The sequence below is a fragment of the Moschus berezovskii genome, chromosome X (genome assembly GCF_049115385.1).
Source record: "Moschus berezovskii isolate FMDL1 chromosome X, NW_MosBer_1.0, whole genome shotgun sequence".
Classification (NCBI taxonomy): domain Eukaryota; kingdom Metazoa; phylum Chordata; class Mammalia; order Artiodactyla; family Moschidae; genus Moschus; species Moschus berezovskii.
This window is the reverse complement of record NC_142488.1, coordinates 65,923,919-65,943,273: the sequence shown is the minus strand read 5'-3', so window position 1 is coordinate 65,943,273 and position 19,355 is coordinate 65,923,919. Positions and strand designations below refer to the sequence as shown.

The 19,355-nt window shown below is 37.5% G+C and overlaps 1 protein-coding gene across 1 annotated transcript in view; it reads left to right on the top strand.

The window, feature by feature from the left end:
- Positions 1-19,355, top strand: part of ZDHHC15 (zDHHC palmitoyltransferase 15) — a 203,696-nt gene that overhangs the window by 94,543 nt on the left and 89,798 nt on the right. Inside the window, exon 3 of the mRNA XM_055437898.2 lies at positions 18,980-19,074. Coding sequence (XP_055293873.1) covers positions 18,980-19,074 — 95 coding nt within the window. The remainder of the gene's footprint in view (positions 1-18,979; positions 19,075-19,355) is intronic.

The following is a 19,355-nucleotide window of genomic DNA, read 5'->3' as shown; positions in this document are numbered from 1 at the left end:
CTCCCTCCCCGGGATGGGTCTCCATCCCTAAATCTTTTGTGTCTCTTTTGGTCTTTATCTTTTGCCCTACCTCATTTCGAAGAGATTGGTTTGTCTTTCTGGGGTATCTGGGTTCAGAAGTTGTTTTGTGGAAGTTGCTCCACAGGCAGATGATCTTTTGATGTATTTGTGGGGGAGAGAGTGGTCTCACCATGCTATTCCTCTGCCATCTTGGGACAACTCATGAATGGTTCTTAAGGTCAGAGATTTTCTATATACATATACGAAATATTTATAAATAAATGTCATTTTCATAATAGCCTTTCAAGAGAAGTGGGTGGGGGCTTAGTTCATGCTTCACCGTAATAGTAATAATGGCAGTAATATTGTTATTATAATTGTAAACTACAATTTATTGTGCAGGGTGCCTTGCTAAGTATTGTATGTGTGTATAATCTTTCAAACTTTACATCAACACAATTATATAGACATTCTTATGGCATTTTATTGAGAAGAAAACTGAAATTTAGAGAAGTTAAGCAACTTACCCCAGGTCATCTAGCTAGTAAGTGGTAAGATTCAAACCCAGAACTACCTGACATTAAAGTCCATGCTATTAAGCAAATGTATACCTGTTCTTTTACTTCTCAATATACAACTTTCTGATTTGCTTAGTTGACCTCCTTACTCAGAAACTTGATGCTCAAATGCTCATTTTTCTAGTGTCCAAAGTAGTATATTTTCATTTTTTGTATGTTATCACTGAACTCAACTACACCCGTGTAGAGTTATTTGTAAGCCCAACTCAGTTTAAAACCTTTCTGGTATCATCAATCCAGTTGTCAGAATTTGAATTCTTTAGGAAACTGATACCACAATTTATGACTGTTAATGTCCATCTTACTGTAGAATTTTGTAATTCTCAAGCACTTCTCCCCGGTAGCTCTTATATTAATCAATACACTGAAGAATAAGATTAGATTTTACTTCTTTATTCTGCAGTGGGGCATAATGAGACAAAGCACAGAATTTAGGGACAGTGGATCTGGGTTGAAGTTCAAGTTCTATCATTTACTAGCTCTGTGACTTTTGGTAAGTATCTCAAGTTCTGTGACCCCAATTTCTTTAAAATAAGTCTAGTTTAATAACATCTTACAAATTTATTATTTTAAGCTAGCAAGAGTAAAAGTATACAGGCATGAAACATACAGCATTAAACTGCTTTGTAAACGTGAAGTGTTAACAATTTGAGTTGTAACATTTTTTATATGTCAGGATTCTCAAGACAGTAGAACCCATAAACTAAAATTAGATTCAATTGTAACCAGAAGTTTGAAAGATAGACTTGAAAATAACTTTCTGAACATTAGGGCAGTTTACTAGGAGATGCCATAAAACCTATTCAGAAACTATTAGACACCCAACTATCTGGCATGAATCAGTGAGCCTTCCCTAGAAGCAGACCAATAGGTCTAATAACTATCTGAGATTATTTCTAACCCTGTAAATCTGTGAAGTGTTTAGTGCAAAGAAATAGAGAGAAACAATAGAATGGGAAAGACCAGAGATCTCTTCAAGAAAATTAGAGATACCAAGGGAACATTTCATGCAAAGATGGGCTCGATAAAGGACAGATATGGTATGGACCTAACAGAAGCAGAAGATATTAAGAAGAAGTGGCAAGAATACACAGAAGAACTGTGAAAGATCTTCACGACCCAGTTCAGTTCAGCTCAGTTCAGTTCAGTCGCTCAGTCGTGTCCGACTCTCCGCGACCCCATGAATCACAGCACGCCAGGCCTCCCTGTCCATCACCAACTCCCGGAGTTCACTCAAATTCATGTCCACAGAGTCGGTGATGCCATCCAGCCATCTCATTCTCGACCGTCCCCTTCTCCCACCCCCAACCTTTCCCAGCATCAGAGTCTTTTCCAGTGAGTCAACTCGTCGCATGAGGTGGCCAAAGTATTGCAGTTTCAGCTTCAGCATCAGTCCTTCCAATGAACACCCAGGATTGATCTCCCTTAGAATGGACTGGTTGGATCTCCTTGCAGTATAAGGGACTCTCAAGAGTCTTCTCCAGCACCACAGTTCAAAAGCATAGATTCTTCGGCTATCAGCTTTCTTCACAGTCCAACTCTCACATCCATACATGACCATGGGAAAAACCACAGCCTTGACTAGATGGACCTTGGTTGGCAAAGTAATGTCTCTACTTTTTAATATACTATCAAGGTTGGTCATAACTTTCCTTCCAAGGAGCAAGCGTCTTTTAATTTCATGGCTGCAATCAGCATCTGCAGTGATTTTGGAGCCCAAAAAAATAAAGTCTGACACTGTTTCCACTGTTTCCCCATCTATTTCCCATGAAGTGATGGGACCAGATGCCAGGATCTTTGTTTTCTGAATGTTGAGATTCAAGCCAACCTTTTCACTCTCCTCTTTCACTTTCATCAAGAGGCTTTTGAGTTCCTCTTCACTTTCTGCCATAAGGGTGGTGTCATCTGCATATCTGAGGTTATTGATATTTCTCCCAGCAATCTTGATTCCAGCTTGTGCTTCTTCCAGTCCAGCGTTCCTCATGATGTACTCTGCAAATAAGTTAAATAAGCAAGGTGACAATATACAACCTTGACGTACACCTTTTCTTATTTGGAACCAGTCTGTTGTTCCATGTACAGTTCTGACTGTTGCTTCCTGACCTGCATACAGGTTTCTCAAGAGGCAGGTCAGGTGGTCTGAGACTCCCATCTCTTTCAGAATGTTCCACAGTTTATTGTGATCCACACAGTCAAAGGCTTTGGCATAGTCAATGAAGCAGAAATAGATGTTTTTCTGAAACTCTCTTGCTTTCTCCATGATCCAGCGGATGTTGGCAATTTGATCTCTGGTGCCTCTGCCTTTTCTAAAACCTGCTTGAACATCTGGGAGTTCACGGTTCACATACTGCTGAAGCCTGGCTTGGAGAATTTTGAGCATGACTTTACTAGCGTGTGAGACTTCACGACCCAGATAATCACAATGGTGTGATCATTCAGCTAGAGCTAGACATCCTGGAATGTGAAGTCAAGTGGGCCTTAAGAAGCATCACTATGAACCAAGCTAGTGGAGGTGATGGAATTCCAATTGTGCTATTTCAAATCCTGAAAGATGATGCTGTGAAAGTGCTGCACTCAATATGCCAGCAAATTTGGGAAACTCAGCATTGGCCACAGGACTGGAAGTGGTCAGTTTTCATTCCAATCCCAAAGAAAGGCAATGCCAAAGAATGCTCAAACTACCGCACAATTGCACTAATCTCACATGCTAGTAAAGTAATGCTCAAAATTCTCCAAGTCAGGATTCAACAATTCGTGAACCGTGAAATTCCAGATGTTCAAGCTGGATTTAGAAAAGGCAGAGGAACCAGAGATCAAATTGCCAGTATCCGCTGGATCATTGAAAAAGCAAGAGAGTTCCAGAAAAACATCTATTTCTGCTTTATTGACTATGGCAAAGCCTTTGACTGTGTGGATCACAATAAACTGGAAAATTCTGAAAGAGATGGGAATACCAGACCACCTGACCTGCCTTTTGAGAAACCTGTATGCAGGTCAGGAAGCACCAGTTAGAGCTGGCCAATGGAACAACAGACTGGTTCCAAATAGGGAAAGGAGCACGTGAAAGCTGTATATTGTCACCGTGCTTATTTAGCTTATATGCAGAGTACATTATGAGAAATGTCAGGCTGGAGGAAGCACAAACTGGAATCAAAACTGCTGGGAGAAATATCAATAACCTCATATATGCAGATGACACCACCCTTATGGCAGAAAATGAAGAAGAACTAAAGAGCCTCTCGATGAAAGTGAAAGAGGAGAGTGAAAAAGTTGGCTTAAAGCTCAACATTCAGAAAATTAAGATCATGGCATCTGGTCCCATCACTTCATGGGAAATAGATGGGGAAACAGTGGAAACAGTGTGAGACTTCATTTTGGGCGGCTCCAAAATCACTGCAGATGGTGACTGCAGCCATGAAATTAAAAGACGCTTACTCCTTGGATGGAAAGTTATGACCAACCTAGACAGCATGTTAAAAGCAGAGACATTACTTTGCTTACAAAGGTCCATCTAGTCAAGGCTATGGTTTTTCCAGTAGTCATGTATGGATGTGAGAGTTGGACTATGAAGAAAGCTGAGCGCAGAAGAATTGATGCTTTTGAACTGTGGTGTTGGAGTACTCTTGAGAGTCCCTTGGACTGCAAAGAGATCCAGCCAGTCCATCCTAAAGGAAATCAGTCCTGAATATTCATTGGAAGGACTGATGTTGAAGCTGAAACTCCAATACTTTGGCCACCTGAAGCGAAGAACTGACTCATTTGAAAAGACCCTGATGCTGGGACAGATTGAAGGCAGGAGGAAAAGGGGACGACAGAGGATGAGATAGTTGAATGGCATCACCGATTCAATGGACATGAGTTTGAGTAGACTCCAGGAGTTGGTGATGGACAGGGAGGCCTGGCGTGCTGCATTCCATGGGGTCTGAGACAGTCAGAGACAACTGAGCGACTGAACTGAAGTGATTAAATTAGAATACAGAATAGCATATGACTGCCAGTAGGAACATTATTTGGCATAAACAAAACATATATAAGCATCAAAGATACGAAAGCCTCAAATCACCTAACCTTTTATTCATTATTCAGAGCTTAAGAAAACCTAGTCAGACATAGTACAAGTTTTTCCATTTCTTATCTGCTTAATGGTGCCCCTACTGGGTGAAGAGTGTCCCTCCAGAATTCATGTCCACCCAAAGCCTGTGAATGTGAATTTATTTAAAAATAGTGTCTTTGCAGGTGGCTATTTACTTTACATTATTGTATTGGTTTGAAATCAAGATGAGGTCACATTGGTTTAGGGTGGACCCTATGGCTGGTGTCCTTATAAGAAGAGAAAAATTTGAATACACAGACACAGAAGGAAGATGGCCATGTGAAAACAGAAGCAGAGATTAGAGTTGTGTCACCACAAGGGAACACCAAGGACTGCCAGGAGCGGCCAGAAACTGGGAAGAGGCAATGAAGGATCCTCCCGAGGTGCCTTCAGAGGGAACTTGGATCTTAATGTCAGACTTCTTGTCTTCAGAACTATAAGAAAATAGATTTCTGTTGTTTCAAGTCACCCAGTTTGTGATAATTTGCTATGATAGCCATGGAAACTAATATAGTTTCTGATAAAATTTCTATCTCTAATGCACTATTAAGTAGCAGATTAGCAGACTTTGGTTTCAGATGTACCAGGGATCAAATCTTTAGTTTGCCTCTTATTATATATATGACCTTGGGGAACTTAACCTAAGTTTCACTTTCTTCTTCCATAAAACGAGAATAATAATACCTACTTTTCATGGTTATTTGGAGCACTAGATGAGATGTTGTATATAAGTCTCTTGGCACAGTGTTAAGTGCAAAATAAGTAACAGTAGATACTATTGTTATTAACATTGGAAAAGACCTAAAAGATCTTTCTTCTGAGAAAGATAATATACTTCAGTACTATTATTCCTACTATTGCCCTTATAAATATTTTATCAAATGATTCTAGTGCACAGAAAGGACTAAAGCTCAGATCATCTGAACCACAGTCCAGATACTATAGATTATGTCATCCTTGATTATACAGAACTCCAAAATTCTTTTAAGACATCAGTCCATATGTTCTTTCATAGACTGTACTAGAAAGCAGAATAATAATGTATTTTACTTCCATAAGAGTATTTTGCATGGATAATCTCATTCAGCATCATGCTATCTATACTTTGAAAATCAAGAGTAGAAAGTCTTGCTCCTCTACCCCTGAAGTGAGGCTATGGGATGAGTTACGGGTTAAAAATTTGGTAGACTCCAAGGATTAGTGAGGCTAAGGGATGAATTTAGGAATGAGATTAGGCACAATCTATCAGGCAATCCATATGTAATCAAGAGTAATATATTGACCACAGTGGTGCATCTCCAAAAAGGGCTATCAATCATTTTAAGCAAACATTTAACTCATTATATGAGAATTAATTTGTATTTTGAACAGTTTGCATGCTAAATTCTCTAGTTTCTCATTTAAAGTTAAAAATGATTATAATCATTTACCTTTTTAGAAATAGATGCAATTCTAAATAATAGAACTGTTATGGGCTTAATTGTGTTCCTTCAAAATTCATATGCTGAAATCCTAACCCCGAGTAACTTAGAATGTGACTGTATTTGGAGATAGAATCTTTAAAGAAGTAATTAAGTAAAACCGAGGTAGCTATAGTGGGCTTTAACCAATATGACTGGTGTCCTTAAACAAAGGAGATTAGGAGAAAGACATACACAGCGGGAAGACCATGTGAAGAGACAGGAAGATCACCATTTACTAACCAGGAGAAGAGGCCTCAGAAGAAACCAACCTTGTTTCCCTTTTTTAAAAAAAAAAATTACATTGTAGTTGATTTATAATATTATATTAGTGTCAGGTACAACAGTGATTCAAAATTTTTATAGATTATACTCAATCTCTGTCTTGTACAATATATCCTTTTTGCTTATTTATTTCATACATAGTAGTTTGTACCTCTTTATCCCCTACCTCTCCTTGCTCCTCCCCACTTCTCTCTCCCACTGGTAATCACTAGATTGTTCTCTACTCCTGTGTTTCTTTTTTTACTATATCACTAGTTTGTTTTATTTCTACATATAAGTGATAACATACAGCATTTGTCTTCCTCTGTCTGACTTACTTCACTAAGCATGATACCCTCCAAGACCATCCCTGTTGTTGCAAAAGGCAAAATTTCATTCTTTTTATGGCTGAGTAGTATTCCATTGTATATATATATATATATGTATGTTGTATATATGTATATATATATACCATATCTATATCTGTTCTTTTGTTGATGGATACTTAGGTTGTTCCCATATGAATATTGGAGTGCATGTATATTTTCAAATTAGTGATTTTGTTTTCTATGGATATATGCCCAGGAAGTAAAATTGCTAGATCATATGATAGTTCTAGTTTTATTTTCTTTGAGAAACCTCCATTCTGTTTTCCACAGTAGATGCACCAGTTCACATTCCTACAAACAGCATATGAAGGTTCCCTTTTTTCCACATCCTTGCCAATATTTGTGTTCGTTTTGATCATAGCCATTCTGATAGTTGTGAGGTGACATCTCATTTTGGTTTTGATTTTCATTTCTCTAGTGATTGGCAATGTTGAACAGCTTTTCATGTACCTATTGACCACCAGTATGTCTTCTTTGGAAAAATGAATATTGAAGTCTTCTGCCCATTTTTTTACTTGGCTTTTTTTTTATGTTGAATTGTATTAGATATTTACATATCTAACCCTTTATCATTTGCATATCTAACCCTTTATCATTTGCAAATATGTTCTCCCATTGGGTAGGTTGTCTTTTCATTTAGTTGGTGATTTCATTTGCTCTGCAGAAGCTTATAATTTAAATTAGTTCCCGTTTGTTTGTTTGTTTTGGCTTTTGTTTTCTTTGCCTTAGGAGACAGATCCAAAAAATATTACTATGATTTATCTCAGAGTGTTCTGCCTACATTCTCTTATACAATTTTTATGGTTTCTAGTCTTACATTTAGGTCTTTAATCCATTTTGAGTTTATTTTTGTATATGATGTGAGAAAATGATCTAATTTCATTATTTTACATGTTTTTGCCACCTTTGTTGTAAATTAATTGATTGTAACTGCATGGGTATAACACACTGTTTTATATTTATTATTGTAAAATTATAAGGAGGATTTGGGGACCAGACAAAAGCTCTCTTTATGCACTAACCCACTTCTAAAAGAATATTATGTTGATCTTATATTAATGTAATTATGATAATTACATATAATATAATAATATCAATACATTGACTTACATTAATATAATTTTGTTACAAAAATAATGTTTATTGAAAATTCAAGCTATAAAAAATATATAAGAAAAAAGTCTTCCTCACATTGACTCTATCCCTATCAATGTCTATTCACAGTTAACTAGTATATTTGGTTGGATTTATATCTTCTAGATCTTTCTCTGTGTATTTACATACAAACAAATGATTATGGATTTCTATAATTTATATAGGATTGGTTGTTTTATAATCTGGATGATACTGTGCATATTGTCCTATGATTTAGTTTTTTCACTTAATAATATATCATAGGTGTCCTTCAATATTAGTATATACAAACATATTTAATTTTTTATTGACCTCAAGGTATTCCGTGGTGTTGATATGCTATAATTTATTTAATAATTTCTCAAGGATGAACTTAACAAAACTTTGTTTTCTCAATTATAAAAGTAATAGAACCTCATTAAATGAAAACAGTGTAGAAGGGGATAAAGAAGAAAGTGGAAGTCCTTTAGTCACTGCCGAGGTTAAGGATGAAACAAGATCTGAGTGCAAATTTTTTTAATGAACTTATTTTTTTTTTGAAGGATAATTGCTTTATAGAATTTTGTTGTTTTCTGTCAAACATCAACATGAATCAGCCATAAGTATACATATATCCCCTCCATTTTGAACCTCCCTCCCATCTCCCTCCCCATCCCACCCCTCCAGGCTGACACAGAGCCACTGTTTCAGTTTCCTGAACCATACAGCACATACTCGTTGGCTATCTATTTTACGTATGGTAATGTAAGTTTCCATATTCATCTTTCCATACATTTCATCCTCTCCTCACCTTTCCCTATGGCTATAAGTCTATTCTCTATGTCTGTTTCTCCAATATTTCCCTGTAAATAAATTCTTCAGTACCATTTTTATAGATTCCATATATATGCATTAGAATACGATATTTATCTTCCTCTTTCTGACTCACTTCACTCTGTATAATAGGTTCTAGGTTCATCCATCTCATTAGAACTGACTCAACTGTGTTCCTTTAAATGGCTGAGTAATATACCATTGTGTAAATGAATCAAAACTTCTTTATCCATTCATCTGTCGATGGACATCTAGGTTGCTGCCATGTTCTAGCTATTATAAATAGTGCTGCAGTAAACAATGGGATACGTGTGTCTTTTTCAATTTTGGTTTCCTCAGGATATATGCCTAGGAGTGCAATAGGTGGTTTTCTTCCTAGTTTTTAAAGGAATCTCCATAACATCTTCCATAGTGGCTGTATCAATTTACATTCCCACCAACAGTGCAAGAGGGTTCCCTTTCCTCCACACTCTCTCGAGCATTTATTGTTTGTAGGCTTTTTGATGATGACCATTCTGACTGGTATTTTCAGTATTCTTTGGCATTGCCTTTCTTTGGGATTGGAATGAAAACTGACCTTTTCCAGTCATGTGGCCACTGCTGAGTTTTCCAAATTTGCTGGCATATTGAGTGCAGTGCTTTCACAGCTTCAGGATTTGAAATAGCTCAACTGGAATTCCATCACCTCCACTAGCTTTGTTCGTAATGATGCTTCCTTAGGCTCACTTGATTTCACATTCCTGGATGTCTGGCTGTAGGTGAGAGATGACACCATCATGATTATCTGAGTCATGAAGATTTTTTTGTACAGTTATTCTGTGTATTCTTGCCACCTCTTTTTAATATATTATGTTTCTGTTAGGTCCATACCATATCTGTCCTTTGTCGAGCCCATCTTTGCATGAAATGTTCCCTTGGTATATCTAATTTTCTTGAAGAGATCTCTAGTCATTCCCATTCTGTAGTTTTCCTCTATTTTTTTTGCATTGATCGCTGAGGAAGGCTTTCTTATCTCTCCTTGCTATTCTTTGGAACTCTGCATTCAGATGCTTATATCTTTCCTTTCCTCCTTTGTGTTTCGCTTCTCTTCTTTTCACAGCTATTTGTAAGGCCTCTTCAGACAGCCATTTTGCTTTTTTGCATTTCTTTTCCGTGAGGATGGTCTTGATCCCTGTCTCCTGTACAATGTCACGAACCCCCATCCATAGTTCATCAGGCACTCTATCAGATCTTGTCCCTTAAATCTATTTCTCACTTACACTGTATAATCGTAAGGGATTTCATTTAGGTCATACCTGAATGGTCTAGTGGTTTTCCCTACTTTCTTCAGTTTAAGTCTGAATTTGCCAATAAGGAGTTCATGATCTGAGCCACAGTCAGCTCCCGGTCTTGTTTTTGCTATCTGTATAGAGCTTCTCCATCTCTGGCTGCAAAGAATATAATAAGTCTGATTTCGGTGTTGACCATGTGTAGAGTCTTCTCTTGTGTTGTTGGAAGAGGGTGTTTGCTATGACCAGTGCATTCTCTTGGCAAAACTCTATTATCCTTTGCCCTGCTTCATTCCATACTACAATGCCAAATTTACCTGTTGCTACAGGTGTATCTTGACTTCATACTTTTGCCTTCCAGTCCCCTATAATGAAAAGGACATAATTTTTGGGTGTTAGTTCTAAAAGGTCTTGTAGGTCTTCAAAGAACTGTTCAAATTCAGCTTCTTTAGCATTACTGGTTTGGGCATAGGCTTGGATTACCGTGATATTGAATGGTTTGCCTTGGAAATGAACAGAGATCATTCTGTCGTTTTTGAGATTGCATCCAAGTAGGACATTTTGGACTTGCAATGCCAAAGAATGCTCAAACTACCACACAATTACACTCACCTCACATGCTAGTAAAGTAATCCTCAAAGTTCTCCAAGCCAGGCTTCAGCAATACGTGAACCATGAACTTCCAGATGTTCAAGCTTGTTTTAGAAAAGGGAGAGGAACAAGAGATCAAATTGCCAACATCTGCTGGATCATTGAAAAGCAAGAGAGTTCCAGAAAAACATCTATTTCTGCTTTATTGATTATGCCAAAGCCTTTGACTGTGTGGATCACAATAAACTGGAATATTCTGAAAGAGATGGGAATACCAGACCACCTTACCTGCCTCTTGAGAACCCTGTATGCAGATCAGGAAGCAACAGTTAGAACTGGACATGGAACAACAGACTGATCCCAAATCAGAAAATGACTACATCAAGGCTGTATATTGTCACCCTGCTTATTTAACTTCTATGCAGAGTACATCATGAGAAACGCTGGGCTGGAAGAAGCAAAAGCTGGAATTAAGAATGCTGGGAGAAATATCAATCACCTCAGATATGTACATGACACCAGCCTTATGGCAGAAAGTGAAGCAGAACTAAAGAGCCTCTTGATGAAAGTGAAAGAGGAGAGTGAAAAAGTTGGCTTAAAGTGCAACATTCAGAAAACAAAGATCATGGTATCTGGTCCCATCACTCCATGAGAAATAGATGGGGAAACAGTGTCAGACTTTATTTTTGGGGGCTCCAAAATCTTCGCAGATGGTGATTGCAGCCATGAAATTAAAAGACGCTTACTCCTTGGAAGGAAAGTTCTAACCAACCTAGATAGCATATTGAAAAGCAGAGACATTACTTTACCAACCAGGGTCCGTCTAGTCAAGGCTATGGTTTTTCCAGTGGTCATGTATGGATGTGAGAGTTGGACTGTGAAGAAATCTGATCGCCGAAGAAGTGATGCTTTTGAACTGTGGTGCTGGAGAAGACTCTTGAGTCCCTTGGACTGCAAGGAGATCCAACCAGTCCATTCTAAAGGAGATCAATCCTGGGTGTTCATTGGAAGAACTGATACTGAAGCTGAAACTCCAATACTTTGGCCACCTCATGGGAAGAGGTGACTCATTGGAAAAGACCCTGATGCTGGGAGGGATTGGGGGCAGGAGGAGAAGGGGACGACAGAGAATGAGATGGCTGGATGGCATCACCGACTCGATGGACATGAGTTTGGGTAAACTCCGGGAGTTGGTGATGGACAGGGAGGCCTGGCATGCTGCGATTAATGGGGTCGCAAAGAGTCACACACGACCGAATGACTGAACTGAACTGAACTGATTCTGACTGGTGTGAGGTGATATCTCATTGTAGCTTTGATTCGCATTTCTTGAATAATGAGCAATGTTGAGCATCTTTTCATGTGTTTGTTAGCCATATGTTTGTTTTCTTTGGACAAATGTCTGTTTAGGTCTTTTCCCATGTTTTGATTAGGTTCTTTGTTTTTCTGGTATTTAGTTGTATGAGCTCCTTGTATATTTTGGAAATTAATTCTTTGTCAGTTTTTTCATTTGCTATTATTTTCTCCCATTCTGAGGGTTGTCTTTTCACCTTGCTTATAGTTTCCTTTGCTATGCAAAAGCTCTTAAGTTTAATCAGGTCCCAGTTTTTACTTTTGTTTTTATTTCCATTACTCTACGAGGTGGGTCATAGAGCATCTTGCTTTGATTTATGTTATAGAGTATTCTGCCTATGTTTTCCTCTAAGGGTTTTATAGTTTCTTGTCTTACATTTAGATCTTTAATTCATTTTGAGTTTATCTCTGTGTATGGTAATAGGAAGTCTTCTAATTTCATTCTCTTACATGTAGCTGTTCAGTTTTCCCAACATCATTTATTGAAGAGGCTGTCTTTGCCCCATTTTATAGTCTTGCCTCCTTTGTCAAAACTAAGGTAGCCATAGGTACATGGGTTTATTTCTGGGCTTTCTATCTTGTTCCATTGGTCTATGTTTCTGTTTTTGTGCCCGTACCATACTGTCTTGATGGCTGTAGCTTTGTAGTATAATCTGAAGTCAGGCACGTTGGTTCCTCCAGCTCCATTCTTTATCAAGACTGCTTTGGCTATTCGGGGTCTTTTGTGTTTCCATATGAATTGTGAAATTTTTTGTTCTAGTTCTATGAAAAATACCATTGGTAATTTGATAGGGGTTGCATTGAATCTGTAGATTGCATTTGGTAATATAGTCATTTTTACAATATTAATTCTTCCTTCCCAGGAATATGGAATATCTCTCCATCTTTGATTTGTTTTATTAGTTTCTTAAAATTTTCTGTGTACAGTTCTTCTGTCTCCTTATATATGACGCTTGTCTTTTTCCTGATCTTAGGAGGAATTCTTTCAGTTTTTCACCATTGAGAATAATGTTTGCTGTGGGCTTATCATATATGATATTTACTATGTTGAGGTAGGTTCCTTCCATGCACATTGTCTCAAGAGTTTTCACCATAAATGGGTGCTGAATTTTGTCAAAGGATTTTTCAGCATCTATTGAGATTATCATATGTTATTTATCTTTCAATTTGTTGATGCAGTGTATCACATTGATTGATTTTCATATATGGAAGAATCCTTGCATCCCTGGAATAAACCCAACTTGATCATGGTGTATGAGCTTTTTGATGTGTTGCTGGATTCTGTTTGCTAAAATTTTGTTGAGGATTTTTGCATCTATGTTCATCAGTGATATTGACCTGTAGTTTTCTTTTTTTGTTTTGTCTTTGTCTGGTTTTGGTATCAGGGTGATAGTGACCTCGTAGAATGAGTTTGGAAAGGTTCCTTCCTCTGAAAATTTTTGAAAGAGTTTTAGAAGGATAGGCATTAGCTCTTCTCTAAATGCTTGACAGAATTCTCCTGTGAAGCCATCTAGTCCTGGGCTTTTGTTTTTTGGAAGATTTTTTATCACAGCTTCAATTTCAGTGCTTGTAATTGGGTCATTCATAATTTCTATTTCTTCCTGTTTCATTCTTGAAGATTGAACTTTTGTAGAATCTGTCCATTTCTTCCAGGTGAATCTGGAAGAAATTGAACTTTTCTAAGAATCTGTCCATTTTATTGCCATATAGGTGTTCATAATAGTCTCTTATAATCCTTTGTATTTCTGCACTGTCTGGTGTAACCTCTCCTTTCTAATTTCTGATTTTGTTAATTTGATTTTTCTCTCTTTTTCTTCATGAGTCTGGCTAAAGGTTTATCAATTTTGTTTATCTTCTCAAAGAACCAGTTTTTAGTTTTATTAATCTTTACTATTATTTCTTTCATTTCTTTTTCATTTATTTCTGCTTGGATCTTTATGATTTCTCTCCTTCTACTAATTTTTGTGGTTTTATTGGTTCTTCTTTTTCCAGTTGTTTTAGGAGTAAAGTTAGGTTGTCCATTCGATGTTTTTCTTATTTCTTGAGGTAGGATTCTATTGCTATAAACTTCCCTCTTAGAATTGCTTTTGCTGCATCCCATAGCTTTTGAGTTGTTGCGCTTTGATTGTCATTTGTTTCGAGAAATTTTTTTTATTTCTTTTGTTTTTTTCAGTAACCTGTTGGTTATTTAGAGATGTGTTGTATAATCTCCATATGTTTGTGTTTCTTAGTTTTTTTCTTGCAATTGATATCTAATCTCATAGTGTTGTGTTCAGAGAAGATGCTTGATACGATTTCAATTTTCTTAAATTTACTGAGGTTTGATTTGTGATCCAAGATGTGGTCTATCCTGGAGAATGTTCCATGTGCATTTGAGAAGAAGGTGTGTTCTGAATTTGGATGAAATGTCCTGAAGATATCAATGAGATCCATCTCATCTAATGTACCATTTAAGACTTGTGTTTCCTTATTAATTTTCTGTTTTGATAATCTGTCCATTGGTGTGAGTGGGGTGTTAAAGTCTCCTACTATTATTCTGTTACTATTAGTTTCTCCTTTTATGTCTGTTAGTGTTTGTCTTATGTATTAAGGTGCTCCTATATAGGGTGTATAGATATTTACAAGTGTTATGTCTTCCTGTTGGATTGATCACTACATAACGATCAGTACGAAGATCATGGCATCTGTTCCCATCACTTCATGGGAAATAGATGGGGAAACAGTGGAAACAGTGTCAGACTTTATTTTGGGGGGCTCCAAAATCACTGCAGATGCTGATTGCAGCCAGGAAACTAAAAGACGCTTACTCCTTGGAAGGAAAGTTATGACCAACCTAGATAGCATATTAAAAAGCAGAGACATTACTTTGCCAACCAAGGTCCGTCTAGTCAAGGCTATGGTTTTTCCAGTGGTCGTGTATGGATGTGAAAGTTGGACTGTGAAGACAGCTGATCGCCGAAGAATTGATGCTTTTGAACTGTGGTGCTGGAGAAGACTCTTGAGAGTCCCTTGGACTGCAAGGAGATCCAACCAGTCCATTCTAAAGGAGATCGATCCTGGGTGTTCATTGGAAGGACTGATGCTAAAGCTGAAATTCCAATACTTTGGCCACCTCATGCGACGAGTTGACTCACTGGAAAAGAGTCTGATGCTGGGAGGGATTAGGGGTAGGAGGAGACGGGGACAACAGAGAATGAGATGGCTGGATGGCATCCCCGACTCGATGGACATGAGTTTGAGTGAATTCCGGGAGTTGGTGATGGACAGGGAAGCCTGGCGTGCTGTGATTCATGGGGTCACAAAGAGTCGGACACGACTGAGCGACTGAACTGAACTGAACTGAACTGAGTGTGTGTACTGATTATGTAGTGTCCTTCCTTATCTCTTGTAATCTTCTTTATTTTAAAATCTATTTTGTCTGATATGAGGAATGCTATTCCAGCTTTCTTTTGCTTCCCATTTGTATGAAATATATTTTTCCATCCTCTCACTTTCAGTCTATATGTGTCTTTTAGGTCTGAAGTGGGTTTCTTGTAAACAGCATATTTATGGGTCTTGTTTTTGTATCCATCCAGCCAATCTGTGTCTTTTGATTAGAACGTTTAATCCATTTCCATTTAAAGTAATTCTTGATATGTATGTTCCTATTGTCATTTTCTTAATTGTTTGGGGTTGATTTTGTAGATCTTTTTTCTTCCTTTGTATTTCTGGGCTATATAAGTCCCTTTAACATTTGTTGTAAAGCTGTTTTTGTGGTACTGAATCCTGTTAACTTTGGTTGTCTGAAATGCTTTTTATTTCTCCATCAATGTTGAATGAAATCCTTGCCAGGTACAGTAATCTTGGTTGTAGATTTTTCCCTTTCAGTACTTTAAATATACCCTGCCATTCCCCTGTGGCCTGCAGAGTTTCTGCTGAAAGATCAACTGTTAAACGTATGGGGTTTCCCTTGTATGTCACTTGTTTCTCCCTTGCTGCTTTGAATATCCTTTCTTTGTGTTTCGTCTTATTAGTTTGATTAGTATGTGTCTTGGCATGTTTCTGCTTGGGTTTATCTTGTATGGGACTCTTTGTGCCTCTTGGACTTGATTATTTCCTTTTCTATGTGGGGGAAATTATCAACTATAGTATCTTCAAAAATTTTCTCGTACCCTTTCTTTTTCTCTTCTGTTTCTGGTACCCCTTTTATTCGAATGTTGGTGCATTTGATATTGCCCCGGAGGTCTCTGAGACTATCCTCAGTTCTTTTCATTCTTTTTACTCTATTCTGCTCTTCAGTAGTTATTTCCACCATTTTATCTTCCAGCTCACTGATTCATTCTTGCTTTAAGTATTCTGCTATTGATTCCTTCCAGAGTATTTCTAATTTCAGTAAATGTGTTGTTTGTCTCTGTATGTTTATTCTTTAATTCTTCTAGGTCTTTGTTAATTGATTTTTCCTTTTTTTCTCCATTTTTTTTCAAGATTTTTAAAATCATTTTTACTATCATTATTCTGAATTATTTTTCAGGGAGTTTGCCTATTTCCTCTTCATTTATTTGGACTTCTATGTTTCTAGTTTGTTCCTTCATTTGTGTAGTGTTTCTCTGACTTTAAAAAAAAATAAAAATAAAAAAAATAAATTTTTTTTAGCATACTGTGTTTGAGGTCTCCTTTTCCCAGGTTTCAAGGTTGAATTCTTTCTTCCTTTTGGTTTCTGCCCTCCTAAGTTTGGTCCAGTGGTTTGTGTAAGCTTCAATTAGGGTGAGATTTGTGCTGAGTTTTGTTTGTTTGTTTTTCCTCTGATGGGCAAACTGAGTGATGTGGTTATCCTGTCTGCTGATGATTGCATTTGTATTTTTGTTTTGTTTGTTATTTAGATGAAGCGTCCTGCACAGGGTGCTACTGGTGGTTGTGTGATGCTAGGTCTTGTACTCAGTGGTTTCCTTTGTGTGAGTTCTGACTATTTGACATTCCCTAGGGTTAGTTCTCTGGTTGTCTAGTGTCTAGGAGTCAGTGCTCCCTCTCCAAAGACTCAGGTCTTGATCTCTCTCCAAAGACCAGCCTAGGTCCAATCTACCAGGAGGAATTTCACCAGAAATGAAAGGGCTTTAACTTGAGTTCCAAATGCCAGTGCACAAGAACACAATGGAGGTCTCTGACTCAGTGGAAACTGTTTCTTGAGGGATTCCCTCCTTTTCTGTATGGTGGCTTTTCTTTTCAAAGTGGTGTCTTTCAGGGAGGTTCCGTTAAATCTTAATCCATGCCACTTTTTAAAAGGAAAATAAGGAAGCTCACTCTCTCCAAGTTGTACTAAGTGGAATGCTCTCCAACTCATAGCAAGTGAAATAGAAGTACAATGCAAAACAATGCTATTTGTTTGAAAAAGCCCATTGTTTTAGTGCCTTTATGTGCATAAAACCTGATAGAATGCAGAATAAAGTCATGGCAGTATGACATTTGTTGCTTCCAGGGAGGGAATCTGGATGGCTGAAGGTCAAGGATAGCAGGAAGACTTTTCACTGTGTACTATTTTCAACCTTTTGAATGTATTACCTTTCAAAATACAATGAAAAATTTTATTATAACAAAAATTACATATGTGTATTGTATTTGTACATTGATATTTATATAGAAATATGAAAATAGAAGAAGGAAATGGCAACCCACTCCAGTGTTTTTGCCTGGAGAATCCCAGGGATGGGGGAGCCTGGTGGGCTGCCGTCTATGGGGTCACACAGAGTCGGACACGACTGAAGCAACTTAGCATGAAAATAGAGGATCTGGAAAGATACACATCAAACACAAAATAAGTATTTTGCTTTATGAGGGAGAGGGAGGTGGTTATATGTGTGTGTGTGGTGGACATTTGCTTTCTATTGCTTGAATTTGAAATGAGATTTCATAGTTACACAAAACAATCCATTAAAAAGATCTTGTACCACAGGACTGAGAGCACTGTGCCAGCTTTTTTCCATTCTATTATAAATATGTGAGAGAATCGGCCCTATTAACTTGGTCTCGAGTGACATCATTCCCTTGAATCTTCCTCATAGATTGAAGTAATAAAACTTTATCATACAAGGATTCACAATGAAACAATAAAATGACGTTTAGTCTCAAAATGGCTCTGGAGAATACTGAACTTTCCTGTATCAGAAGAGCTATCTAGGAGGCAAAGAGTATAAAAAGAGATGGGGAGCTAAAAATGTCTCAAAAGTACATCTCACATTTCAAAAGTGTGTAGTCGCTGGGGCAACTGAAAAGAAAAACTTGTGATTTAGAGTCAGAAGCCCTGTGTTTAAGACCTGGCTACTCTGTATAATGGAGACTTCCCAGGTGGCACTCCTGGTAAGAACCCGCCTTCCGATGCAAGAGATGTAAGAGACGCTGGTTCGATCTCTGGATCTGGAAGATCCCCTGAAGGAGGGCATGGGAACCCACTCCAGTATTATCGCCTGGATAATCCCATGGACAGAGGACCCTGGAGGGTTAAAGTCCACAGGGTTGCAAAGAGTCAGACATGACTGAAATGACTTAGCACACATTCACATTGTATAGTAGCTGTGTGACTTTGGATAACTATCCTGATAGTTAATCAACTGTCCTTATTGCTTATCTATTACTTATCTCACAAATGTGTTAAAAAATAAAATTAGATAGCATTATGAAAGCACATTGTAAACTCTATAGCACTGTGCAAATACTATATTATTATCTTTCAGTATGCATAGTGGCAGAGAGAATGACAATTGGCAACAGTAGCTCCCCCCAACATTATCATAATGGACATTTCACCTTTACTCCCAGGATCATGTGGCAACTTTTAAAATATGCAACTCCCAGGAAGTCTCTGATTCCAAATTTGGCATTATAAAATTGTTTCTGTCACTGTATGTGAAAAGGTAAAAATTAACCTTTCATAATAATACTAGAAAATATTTGGTAATAGGAAAACAAAATAGAGATTTTTGGTTTTTAGCTTTACATCTATCTGACCTCTTAGAAGTGGGTGAAAATATAACATAAATGCTGATTTTTTCCCCTTAAATTTCAGTTATCTACCTCATATTCTACCATGCCATCTTTGTGTTCTTTACCTGGACCTACTGGAAGTCTATTTTTACACTCCCACAACAGCCAAACCAGAAGGTAAGAATACTGGTTACTTTATACAGACTAAAGACAGAGGAAAGTAGAAATGCTAATAAGGCAAGAAGAGGGCAAAAAGAGGAGCAAATAACCTTCTATTATAAAAGAGATATTCAAGGTAAGCTTTAAAAAGGACTTGGAGTGATAAATGTAAGTTAAAATTAACATAGTCTATTGAAGGAGTTTGTGAAAACACCAGCTATTGATATCTTTAAGACTAGGAAACTACTACCTGCATTGTTGAGATAATGAGCAAAACAAGGAATCACTTGGATTCTGAG